Source organism: Takifugu flavidus, unplaced genomic scaffold (genome assembly GCF_003711565.1).
Source record: "Takifugu flavidus isolate HTHZ2018 unplaced genomic scaffold, ASM371156v2 ctg1086, whole genome shotgun sequence".
In the NCBI taxonomy this organism is placed as follows: Eukaryota; Metazoa; Chordata; class Actinopteri; order Tetraodontiformes; family Tetraodontidae; genus Takifugu; species Takifugu flavidus.
This window is the reverse complement of record NW_026621851.1, coordinates 872-13,021: the sequence shown is the minus strand read 5'-3', so window position 1 is coordinate 13,021 and position 12,150 is coordinate 872. Positions and strand designations below refer to the sequence as shown.

At 46.5% G+C, this 12,150-nt stretch overlaps 1 protein-coding gene across 1 annotated transcript; it reads right to left on the bottom strand.

Annotated features, from left to right (window-relative positions):
* Nucleotides 1–6,312: 6,312 nt before the first annotated feature.
* On the bottom strand, nucleotides 6,313–11,899 carry LOC130519682 (protein NLRC3-like; the record flags this gene model as incomplete). The annotated part of the gene is made up of 6 exons (XM_057023181.1): nucleotides 6,313–6,405; nucleotides 6,935–7,108; nucleotides 7,315–7,488; nucleotides 9,318–9,490; nucleotides 9,601–9,777; nucleotides 10,704–11,899. Coding segments are annotated over 3 exons (1,494 nt in total), but the record flags the coding sequence as incomplete, so codon positions are not given.
* Nucleotides 11,900–12,150: the final 251 nt, after the last annotated feature.

Here is a 12,150-nt window from a genome sequence, read left to right as displayed (position 1 = left end):
GAGGCATCCCATAATAATCAGAAACAGACTTTTGCTTCCTCCCAACAACAGTCGAGGGCTCAGAGTCTATTTACGACTGTTGGCAGCAGATTACTCGACTCTGTCCAGGTGCTGATAAGACAGACGGACGGACAGACACCACCCATTTACTGTCAATGGGCTGCTCCTGACACTTCCTCCTGGGGGGGGGGCAGAGGAGGGGGGGGCAGAGGAGGGGGGGGCAGAGGAGGGGGGGGGCAGAGGGGGGTGGGGGGGGGAGAGGAGAGGGAGGGGGGGCAGAGGGGGGGGGGGGGGGGGGGAAGAGGAGGAGGTCTCAGACATCTTTTCTTCCTCGGTGAACTGAAGCTGAACATCAGCTCTCGCCACCGTTGGAGGCTCCAGCGCCCTCAGAAGGTCGCCGACTCAGCAGGACGTGTGTCCCCCCCCCCCCAGAACCAGAACCAGAACCAGAACCCAGAGCAGCAACACTCCCACCAGGTGTGTCTGTACCTCAGAAGAAGTTCTTGATGAACGGAGTGACCAGTTTGACCCACAGCTGCACGTGGCGGTCGGGCTGCTCGAAGGTGGCGCTGGAGACCTCGGTGGAGCGGCGGTACAGCCTCTGCTGCTCCTGATGGGGGAGAGCGCACGTGTCAGTCACACGCACGCACACACACACACACACTACACACACACGCACGCACGCACGCACGCACGCGCACACACTCACGCACGCACACACACACCACGCACACACTCACACAACACACGCACGCACACCACACAACACACTCACTCACACACACACGCACGCACACACACACACACTCACCACACACGCACACACAACACGCACACACACGCACGCACACACGCACACACACACACACACCACACACGCACACACTCACACACTCACTCACACACACACACGCACGCACACACACCACACGCACACACACGCACGCACACACGCACACACGCACACACACACACACCACACTCACACACACACGCAACACACACACACACACTCACACACACCACGCACGCACACACACACGCACCCACACACACTCACGCACCACACACACAACACTCACACACTCACGCACACACACACACACACTCACACACACCGCACACACACACTCACACACACACGCACACACACACACACACACACACACACGCACACACACACGCACACACACACACACACATCACACACACACGCACGCACACACACACGCACGCACACACACCACACACACACACACTCACACACACACCACACACTCACACACACACACACAACACACCACACACTCACACACACGCACTCACACGCACTCACACGCACTCACTCCACACTCACACACTCACACACTCACTCACGCACACACACGCACACACACTCACACACTCACACACACACTCACACACTCACACACACACACGCACACACTCACTCACGCACACTCACGCACGCACACGCACTCACTCACACACACACTCACTCACTCACACTCACATCACTCACTCACACTCACTCACACTCACTCACTCACACACTCACTCACTCACACACTCACACACTCACACACTCACTCACTCACACCACACTCACACTCACTCACTCACACACACTCACACACACACTCACACACTCACACACTCACACACACTCACACACACACACACACACACACACACACACATTTGGGTGTTTTGTGACCATGACGACAGTGGTTGTCAGAGTAGTAATGGTCAGTGTGTGACACTCTGAAACCCTGATCTCGTCAAACTAATGACAGGAAGTGGTTACTTGACCCACTTTGTCTACAGGAAGTTCATCATCTTGCCCTGTATGTGTGTGTGTGTGTGTGTGTGTGCGTGTGTGTGTGTGTGTGTTGTGTGTGTGTGTGTGTGTGTGTGTGTGTGTGTGTGTGGCTTAACCCTGACTTGTGATTGGCTGATGTAACTAGCTTATTGCACATGTGAACGCGTGTTATTGTTGGTTGACCGGTTGTCAGACTGGGTGAAGCTGCTCAGAGATGGATGGGGTTGAGTCATGTGACCTGCTGAGGAGGGTGAATGTGTAGCTTTATTATTCTCACAATAACCACGACAGCGCACGTGCACATCACCATCACTGAGGTCACTTCCTCCCTCTGATGTTTCCAACAGCAAGGTCTCAAATTTACCATCAGACATGTTCAGTGACATTTCCCAGCTCAGAGCTGAGGCGGCGATTTGAACGGCTGCCCTCAGGACGCCACATGACTGACGACCCCCCCCCCCCCCCCGCTCACTTCCTGTTGATTCTTTTCATCCTCAGTCAAACATTTAAATTTCCATCAGCTGCTGCAGAAGTTCTGAGATCCAGAGAGACCCATCACATTCATAACGTGTGTGTGTGTGTGTGTGTGTGTGTGTGTGTGTGTGTGTGTGTGGTGTGTGGTGTGTGTGGTGTGTGTGTGCTCGCTCACCTCTCCGTTTGGACTCACTCTTCCTACGTGATCGCTCTCTGCCTCTGAGTCTGGAGAAGGTCCTCTTCAGCAGAGGTTCAGCCATGGTGAACCTCCTGGTCCGGCTGATCCTGGTGAGCAGCAGAACCCAAAACTGCTCGGACATTCAGGCGTAGCTACAAACGTCTCCTGTGACCTGTTTCTGCTGCTGCTTTTACAGGATGTTGCTTAAAAAGGAAATAAAGTCATCATGTGTGAGTAGATAATCTCAGTTAAACACTGTTTAGAGCATTTGGTGAGCTCTGGATCATGAGGAAGATCTGTAATCATGTGATCTGTGTCGTCTCAGTGGGAAGGAACCTTTTTATCAAGTAAAAAGCTTCGCAGAATGGTGCCATCAGTCTCCAACTGGACTGACAAGCTTTAAGAAAATAACATAAAATAATGTACAAATGCAGCGTTCAAACAGAAAAGTCAATATTTTCTGTTTGTGAGTGAAAGTTGGAATTCTACTGAAAGATCTTTGCGTTGTCATCTTCCATTTGTCCACTAGGTGGAGACAAAGAGCAGCAGAGAGCGTCGACCGGGGCTCGTTTTAATGTCCCATTCTGCACGTGAGGGGGGTTCATGCTCATGCTCGTCATCTCACTTGTCGTGCATGAAAGGCTTGAAAAGAGCCACAGGTTGTTTAAAGGCACGCGCATGTCGATGGTCACGGTAGTTTTCCACAGCTCTAAACCCTAAACCTGTCTGCCTGATGGGAAAAGACCGGATGTTTGTGGGCAGTGAGAAAACTTTGTGTGCGATAAAGAGCTGAGAAGGGTTAGAGTCAGGGTTAGGGTTAGGGTTAGGGTTAGGGGTCAAGGTTAGGGTTAGGGTTAGGGTTAGGGTTGGGTTCGGGTTAGGGTTAGGGTTAGAGTCAGGGTTAGGGTTAGGGGTTAGGGTTAGAGTCAGGGTTAGGGTTAGGGGTCAAGGTTAGGGTTAGGGTTAGGGTTAGGGTTGGGTTAGGGTTAGGGTTAGGGTTAGGGTTGGGTTAGGGTTAGGGTTAGGGTTAGGGTTGGGTTAGGGTTAGGGTTAGGGTTAGGGTTGGGTTAGGGTTAGCCTACGTTCAGTCACATGAGCGACAGTCACACACCTAACCCTAACCCTAACCCTAACCTAACCCTAACCCTAACCCTATTTGAACTCACCCTAACCCTAACCCTAACCCTAACCCTAACCCTAACCCTAACCCTATTTGAACTCACCCTAACCCTAACCCTAACCCTAACCCTAACCTCAACCTCTAACCCTAACTAACTCTGATTAATTATCCCTCCCCCTATCTGATTCTGATTTCTAAATTGCCCATGGTCCTGTTCTCAATCCTAGCCTCATTATTCCAACCCAAACCGATGTCCCCATACCCAAAACCCAATCTAGTGCCCGCTAAGCCTTGTACCTATAAACCAAACCCACCTCAAACTAACCCAAATTTGACTCAGCCCGCATACGGGAGAGCCCACAGGAGGTTAGGGTACGAAAAATAGGACAAGTGCAGTGCCACATGGCCTAACGAGGCTAAGGAGAAGGTAGAAGTATAGGGAGGCAAAAGAGAGGAAAGGGAGAAATGAGGTTAAGGAAGGAGGAGAACCAAGGAAAAGATGGCATGAAGAAGGAGAGGGGAGGAAGGGAAGGATGAAGAGAAAAGGTTCAGTTCAAAAGAGGGAAAAAGGAAATTAAAAGGAAAAATAAAAAGAATAAAACAGGGGAGATGTTACAGGGAAACACAAATTCAATTAGAAACAGGGGAAACAACAATACAAAAGATAAAATACAAGGGAAGGGAAGGGACATTTAAATTGAAAATAAAAAAAACAGGAAAAGCAAAAGGCGAGGGGAGTAAAAAGGGGAAACGGAAATTAGAGACCTCAGAAGGTCCAAAGATTCGGAGGGAGCAACATCACAAAATGTAAACGATAAAGAGGTTAAAGGTTAATGCTAACCCTAACCCTAATGCTAACCCTAATGCTAACCCTAACCCTAAGGCTAACCCTAAGGCTAACCCTAACCCTAATGCTAACCCTAACTCCAACCCTAATGCTAACCCTAACTCCAACACTAACCCTAACCCTAATGCTAACCATAACTCTAACTCTAACCCTAACCCTAATGCTAACCCTAACTCCAACCCTACCCTAATGCTAACCCTAGCCCTAATGCTAACCCTAATGCTAACGCTAATGCTAACCCTAATGTTAACCCTAACCCTAATGCTAACCCTAACCCTAACCCTAACCCTAATGCTAACCCTAATGCTAACCCTAGCCCTAATGCTAACCTAATGCTAACCCTAATGCTAACGCTAATGCTAACCCTAATGCTAACCCTAATGTAACCCTAACCCTAACCCTAACCCTAATGCTAACCCTAATGCTACCCTAACCCTAATGCTAACCCTAATGCTAACGCTAACCCTAATGCTAACCCTAATGTTAACCCTAACCCTAATGCTAACCCTAACTCTAACTCTATCCCTAATGCTAACCCTAACCCTAATGTTACCCTAACCCTAATGCTAACCCTAACTCTAACTCTAACCCTAACCCTAATGCTAATGCTAACCCTATCCCTAATGCTAACCCTAATGCTAACCCTAAACCTAATGGTAACCCTAACCCTAATGCTAACGCTAACCTAATGCTAACCCTAATGTTAACCCTAACCCTAATGCTAACCCTAACTCTAACTCTATCCTAATGCTAACCCTAACCCTAATGTTACCCTAACCCTAATGCTAACCCTAACTCTAACTCTAACCCTAACCCTAATGCTAATGCTAACCCTATCCCTAATGCTAACCCTAATGCTAACCCTAAACCTAATGGTAACCCTAACCCTAATGCTAACGCTAACCCTAATGCTAACCCTAACCCTAATGCTAACGCTAACCCTAATGCTAACGCTAACCCTAATGTTAACCCTAACCCTAATGCTAACCCTAACTCTAACTCTAATGCTAATGCTAACCTAACCCTAATGCTAACGCTAACCCTAATATAATAAGAATATAAAAGAATGAGTGGAGACAGAAGAGAGAATGAGACGTTTCTGGCGCGTGTTGCTCTTGATTTTGTGTTTATTTTTGCAGTAAACTTAAAGGAGGCCTTTACACTTTATGTTTGATTAAATTTAAGCTGATATTCCATTCTTGACATCTTTAAATTTACAGTATTCATGGGAGTTTTATTTGGTCATTTTGCTTCTTTTTATTTCCTATTTCCCACATTTCTTCATAGTTTTTATTAGATTGCAATAAATCCTATAACATTGAACAGACTGACTAAAGTCAAATGACCTGCGGTTCCCACCGATAGCGTCATTCTGATGGGTTTTTGCTGGCTGCAGCTGAAATATTCCAATGCTCCATGTCACAGAGACAGTAAATACTAAACCCTAAAGATTCTGAAGGCATGATGTAAAATAGTAACGTATAATACAGACATTTGAAGAGACAATTAAGAGAATGTTTCCATGCTTCTAAGAGTGGCCGAGGAGCCATTTAGAACTTTATAAAGATGCATTGTGTGATACCAGGAACTAATTTAACTTCAAGGCGAAGCTGCTTCTGCTTTGTCGACCATCGACTGATCTCCTGAAAGTCCACCAGCGCTTTTTAAAAACTGAATTCTTCATCTATGGAGGGAGTAGACGGCAGATGTTTCCACAGATGCTCTTCACCAGTGGTCAGTGAGTGATGCAGCAGATGAGCGGGAGTTGACTGGCTTCTACCAGCTGAAATGACTCAATGTCTCCAGCCCATAGTCTGGATTCTCTACGAGATCAGACAGCAGCTTCACTCCTGAATCCTGCAGCTGGTTCCACCAGGTCCAGTTCTCTGAGATGGGAGGGATTGGACCTCAGCGCCGAGGCCAGAGAGCCACAGCTGATCTCTGATAACCAGCAGTCCCTTAATCTAAATAAAGAAGGGAAACTTTTATAAGGTTATAAGTGAAACCAGTATTAATCTGAAAGGTTAATCAAAGGCATGATCTGTAAATATTTAATTTAGTTCCAGGTTAAAAATGATAGTAATATGTAATTACCACAATTCCAACCTCTCAGGTTTGCACTGTTCCAGAGGAGAATATATATTGTTCTGGCCCTCACTCTTCCCAGGTTCTCCCACCTCTTTCCTCCCATCTCATCATGGAGATCCATCTCACCTATGGCTCATCTTTAAAGGCACAACCTGTCTTAGATGACTTCCTGTCTCCCTCACCATCTCCCTCCTCGTTGGCTGGTGTCTACCAGGCACCCTCACCTAGTTTTGTCTAATTTTGGTTACCATCTGTCGGCTTTTTCATTGTCCTTAAATCAATTTATCATGAATAAGTGGTCCCCGTGTGGCCCCCCCTCCTGAAGGAACTGGGCACAACACACACACTCAGAAAGTGTGAGGACCCTCGGATGGAACAATGGACATTTTTGAGAATGGTGTTTACCTCAGAGTTTCCAGTCGGCAGTTTGGATCCTGGAGAAAACCACAGAGCAGCTTCACTCCTGGATCCAGCAGATCGTTGAGGCTCAGGTCCAGTTCTCTGAGATGGGAGGGATTGGACCTCAGCGCCGAGGCCAGAGAGCCACAGCTGATCTCTGATAAACTGCAGTTAATCAATCTGAAAAATGCAGGATGAGGTTATACGGTGCAGGGCTGCATGTTATCTGCGTCAGTACTAAACCTACGTTAGTTCTTAGTTGGGTCAGACCTGAATTCACGATATTCCAAGGAATGTTTTTAATGTGGTGCATCACAGCAGTGTTGAGAACAGCCTCACTTCACCATCTTAGCAGCTGGTATATAGGTAGAAAAATGAAGACTGACCTGAGCCTCTCCAGTTTACAGTTTGGACTCTCCAGTCCAGAACAGAGCCGCTTCACTCCTGAATCCTGCAACTGGTTCCAACTCAGGTCCAGAACCCTCAGATGGGAGTGGTTGGACTTCAGAGCTGAGGCCACAGAATCACAGCTGGTCTCTGATAAACTGCAGCCACTTAGGCTTAAATAACAATTATTTTGAGAGAAGACAAATAAAAATCAACATGTACCAGAGCAAAACACAGCTTACAAGCAACAAACCTCTGGTCCTGCACCGGCTTATCTGCCGTATGTTCCTATTTTGGGTTCTTTCAGGGCGGTTGGACAAGATCTACAGCGTATGTAAAGTGTGTGTAGGTCAAAATACCTTCCAAGTTTGTGAGACCACATTTCTCAATAGCACTCAACTCTTGTCAGGAGTTGGGACAAAGCGACCCACTCCTGACAGCTTGTGGGCGATGCTGCAGCGACCCTGCAATCCCTACACTCTCTGGTGAAACCAAATCAAAGGTTTTAGACACTGCTGGATGCTGGAAGGGTGGCTATAGTCTGGACGCATCGTTCCCCTGACTGCACATTTCTCCAACAATGATTGGCAGCTGGTGTCACTTGTTCTCCAGATGAGAGAAGGAAAGAGAGCCCCCCCACAGTGTGTTTGATTGCCCCACTGCAAGCTCAATGCTGCCAGAAAACATTGCAGGAGCATCAATTCCCCTCAGGGCATCAACAAGGACCTCAGGAAAAGGTGCAGCTGCCACCTACTAGAGACAAGCACACTGAGCTGAGATTCAAAGCCCTCTCCTCCCAAGAGAAGAGCTCGTTTGTTGGAGGCTCTTCTGGGCGATACTGGTGCCACAGCTCCAGCTCAGCCCGTCTCTGGAGCTGAGGTGGAGCTTAGCAAGTTTCATGGTTCTCCACCACTTCCTCTGGCTGAGGACCTTCTCAGCTGGTGGTTTCTGCTCCACCTTCCAAGTTGAGCAGGTGATACTTCTGCATTCCTGCCACCAGTGTCTCTGCAGAAAGAGAGTCTTCTCTACTGTTTTATATTAGATTGATTAAAATTAGGATTTTGGTTGATGTCTTAGATGTTGTTGACTAAGAGCAGGTTTTTCTTTAATAACATAGAGAGATTCGATGAGAAGAGCAAATGTATTATTTTATGAGCTACTTCCACTACTATTATATACACATACTTCCATATTGTCTTAGATTGCAGCTGCATTTATTGCATCGTTCATAGAAAGTCATATTTGTGAGGAGAGAAACTCCAATAAGGTCATTTTCTTTAATGACCATTACAACAGAAGGAGGCGATGAACAAACAGATTTATATAAAAATGTGTGAAAACGTATGGATGGAAACCTTTTTAAAATGGTTGCATTGTGTAGAATCGGTGTAGAATCAACTTGTTGACTTCTGATTTGGACTCCAATGGAAGTGAGGTGCAACAATTGTGGATGCTGAAAGCTTCAGATCTTCATGAAGGTTTCTGTGGTTGGACTGACCTGCTGCCCCTTTAAGAGGGAGGCAGGTTTGGGCTTCTGGCTGGAATGAAGCCACCTAAGATGAGAATGACTGCAGGCTTTCGGTACCAAGGTTTAACAGGGGGCTCACTTCACACTTGGGCTTTTCTCTTTTTTGGGATGGCTTTTCTCAGGAGAGAAGGGGCATGGCACACTGCAGCAGCTTTCTTTTTGGGGTTTCTAGTTTTCCTTCTGATCTTTAAAAGACAGGAAGAACCATTTTTGATTGGTCTGAATGTTTGGGCGGTTTTGTGGCCAGCCTAAAATAAAACAAGACAAATCTACAACTGATACTTCCTTTCTAGTCATTGATGACCATCCTCACATGGGACAGATTTCCACAACCAATTTAATACTGCAAATCTGTCCTGTGTGGTCTTTTTTCTGAGAACTGCAAACACTACGTTTATAACAAAGATCAAACATGGAAACAGTTATTGTCTAACTAGTTACACCTGGGAAAGTACTGGATCATCTCTGACTGACCTGAGAGTCTCCAGCTTACAGAGAGGATCCTGGAGAGCACCACAGAGCAGCTTCACTCTGGAGCCTTCAGCTGGTTAAGACTCAGCTCCAGAACCCTCAGATGGGAGGGATTGGACCTCAGCGCCGAGGCCAGAGAGCCACAGCTGATCTCTGATAAACTGCAGTCCCACAGCCTGGAAAAGGAATAAATGGGGCAAATAAAAACACATTTCTAAATCTGAAAATGAAGAGAAAAGCAGAAAATGTAAAGAAATTTAGAAAAGACCAACAGAGGCCTCCTGACCCGAGCGTCTCCAGTCTGCAGTTTGGATGCATCATTGCAGAAGACAGTAACTTTACTCTGGCATCTGCCAGGTTTTGGTTCTTGCTTAAGTCCAGCTCCCGTAGATGAGAAGGGTTTGACGTCATTGCTGAGGCCACAACTTCCCAATGACTCGTTGAAAGAAAACTACCAGACAGTCTGTTGTGTATGAAACAAAAATAGTGAGTCAAACTTTGGGATTTCTCATCAACTTATCTGAGAATCTACCTCAACACAAATGTAGCTCATTTCCTGGAAAAGCTAAATTCAACAGCGTAGAGCAACAGTTTGAACGACCATCAGATCTGAAATGCAACTGAATTATTCTCAACATTTGTCTTATTTTAGAACAGCTCATAATTACTCAATATTTAAAATGATTATAGCAAATGGTTTAAAGAAACGTGCATCTTTTTATCTGTCTATCGGCTCTTTGGATATTTTGCATTTCATCCAATTTGTACGATGGTGCGTCAAGTCTTAATTCAGCGATCCGATCGATGACATCAGAGTCTCTGGTTGCATCGATTGCCCTCAGCTTCTGTTATATCTGCCTGTTCCCTTCAAATCATTTTCACTGCACCTTTTGTTGCTAGTGATGAAGTTGCCACCTAACGGGTGTCGAAAGGGTCAAACAACTTTGTGGGTCACATAAAGGCTCCAAACGGAACCGCCACAAAGACCTAAAACACCCATTTAAACCAACGAGGCCGGCTGTTTTTACGTTGAACAAATGAAGCAAAATAGTCACGTGTCATTAGTTAAAATGTGTTTTTCTGTCGTTCGAATACGATGTTTACAAACAAACAAAAGTGATTTAATGACATGACAGTAATTTCATGATAGTCAGTTAACTTGTGGCTCCTATTATTCCTGCCTTATGTTGATTTGTCTGGATTGACCTTTGAACTTATATCCAGCCAGTGTTGAACATTTCTGGATGAATTGTTGTTGTTTTTAATTTATGGACGCTGCAATGGAGATAAAGAATTGAAGGAATGACCACTGGAGGGGGTATTGCTACCTGACATGATCCACTCGCTTGATTTAAACGCCGATGTCTGGCCCCAAAAATCTTTACTTACTCGAACTTCCTGCAGTTCCTCACAGCTGGAATCAGGCGACGTCGTCCCTCCTCTGAGGTGTTGTACTGCTGCAGGTTCAGCTCATCCAGAACCTCCTCTGACATCTGCAGCAGGTAGGCCAGAGCTGAACAGTGGATCTCTGACAGTCTCCTCCATGATTTCTCCCTTGACTTCAGGAACTCTTGGATCTCCTGATGGACTGACTGATCCTTCATCTCCATCAGACAGTGGAAGATGTTGATGCTTCTGTCTGGGGAGATTCCATCACTGTTCTCCTCCTTCAGGTTGTTGAGGACCTTCTGGATGGTTTCTGGGTGGCTGTTCCTCTGATCCAACAGTCCACCCAAGATCCTCTGATTGGACTCCAGAGAGAGACCATGAAGGAAGCGAACAAACAAGTCCAGGTGGCCATTTTCACTTTTGAGAGATTTCATTAGTGCTCTCCTGAGGAAGTCATCAAGAGATGTGACTGGATCGTTATTTAACAACCCAACAAACCAGGAAAAAGGGTTTGGTTTCAAATATTTTTGGAGAGACTCCATAATCCTTTTATTGATGGTGTAACAGTGGAACATGTAGACGGCAGCCAGAAACTCCTGAACGCTCAGATGAACAAAGCAGTAGACTGATTTCTGGAAGATCACACTCTCTCTCTTGAAGATCTCTGTACAAACTCCTGAGTACACCGACACCTCGGAGACGTCCAGTCCACATCGCTCCAGATCTTCTGAGTAGAACATGATGTTTCCTTTCTCCAGATGTTCAAACGCCAGCCGACCCAACTTCAGAAGGAGTTCTTTATCAGCCTCAGTCAGTTTCCCTGGTCTCTGCTTTCCTCCATACTTCTGCTTCTTCCTCTTCATCTGAACCCTCAGGAAGTGTGAGTAGAGGTCAGTCAGGGTTTGGGGCAGCTCTCCTCTCTGGTCTCTGGTCATCATGTCCTCCAGAACTATAGCAGTGATCCAGCAGAAAACTGGGATCAGACACATGATGTGGAGGCTCCTGGAGGCCTTGATGTGTGAGATGATTCTCTTGGACAGATCTTCATCACTGAACCTCCTCCTGAAGTACTCCTCCTTCTGGGAGTCAGTGAAGCCTCGTACTTCTGTGATCCTGTCAACACACGAGGGAGGAATCTGATAGGCTGCTGCAGGTCTGGAGGTGATCCAGATGAGAGCTGAGGGAAGCAGGTTCCCCTGGATGAGGTTCACCAGGAGCACGCCAACGGACGATACTTGTGTGACATCAGAGATGAGCTGATGCTTGTTGAAACCCAGTGAAAATCTGCTTTCATCCAGGCCATCAAAGATGAACAGAAGTTTCCAGACAGTCAGATCTTCTGCTCTGATCTTCTGTAATGTTGGATGGAAAACATGAAGCAGTGAGAGAAGACTGTGCTGCTCATCTCTGATCAAGTTCAGCTCCCTGCATGAGAGCGGAAGCACCA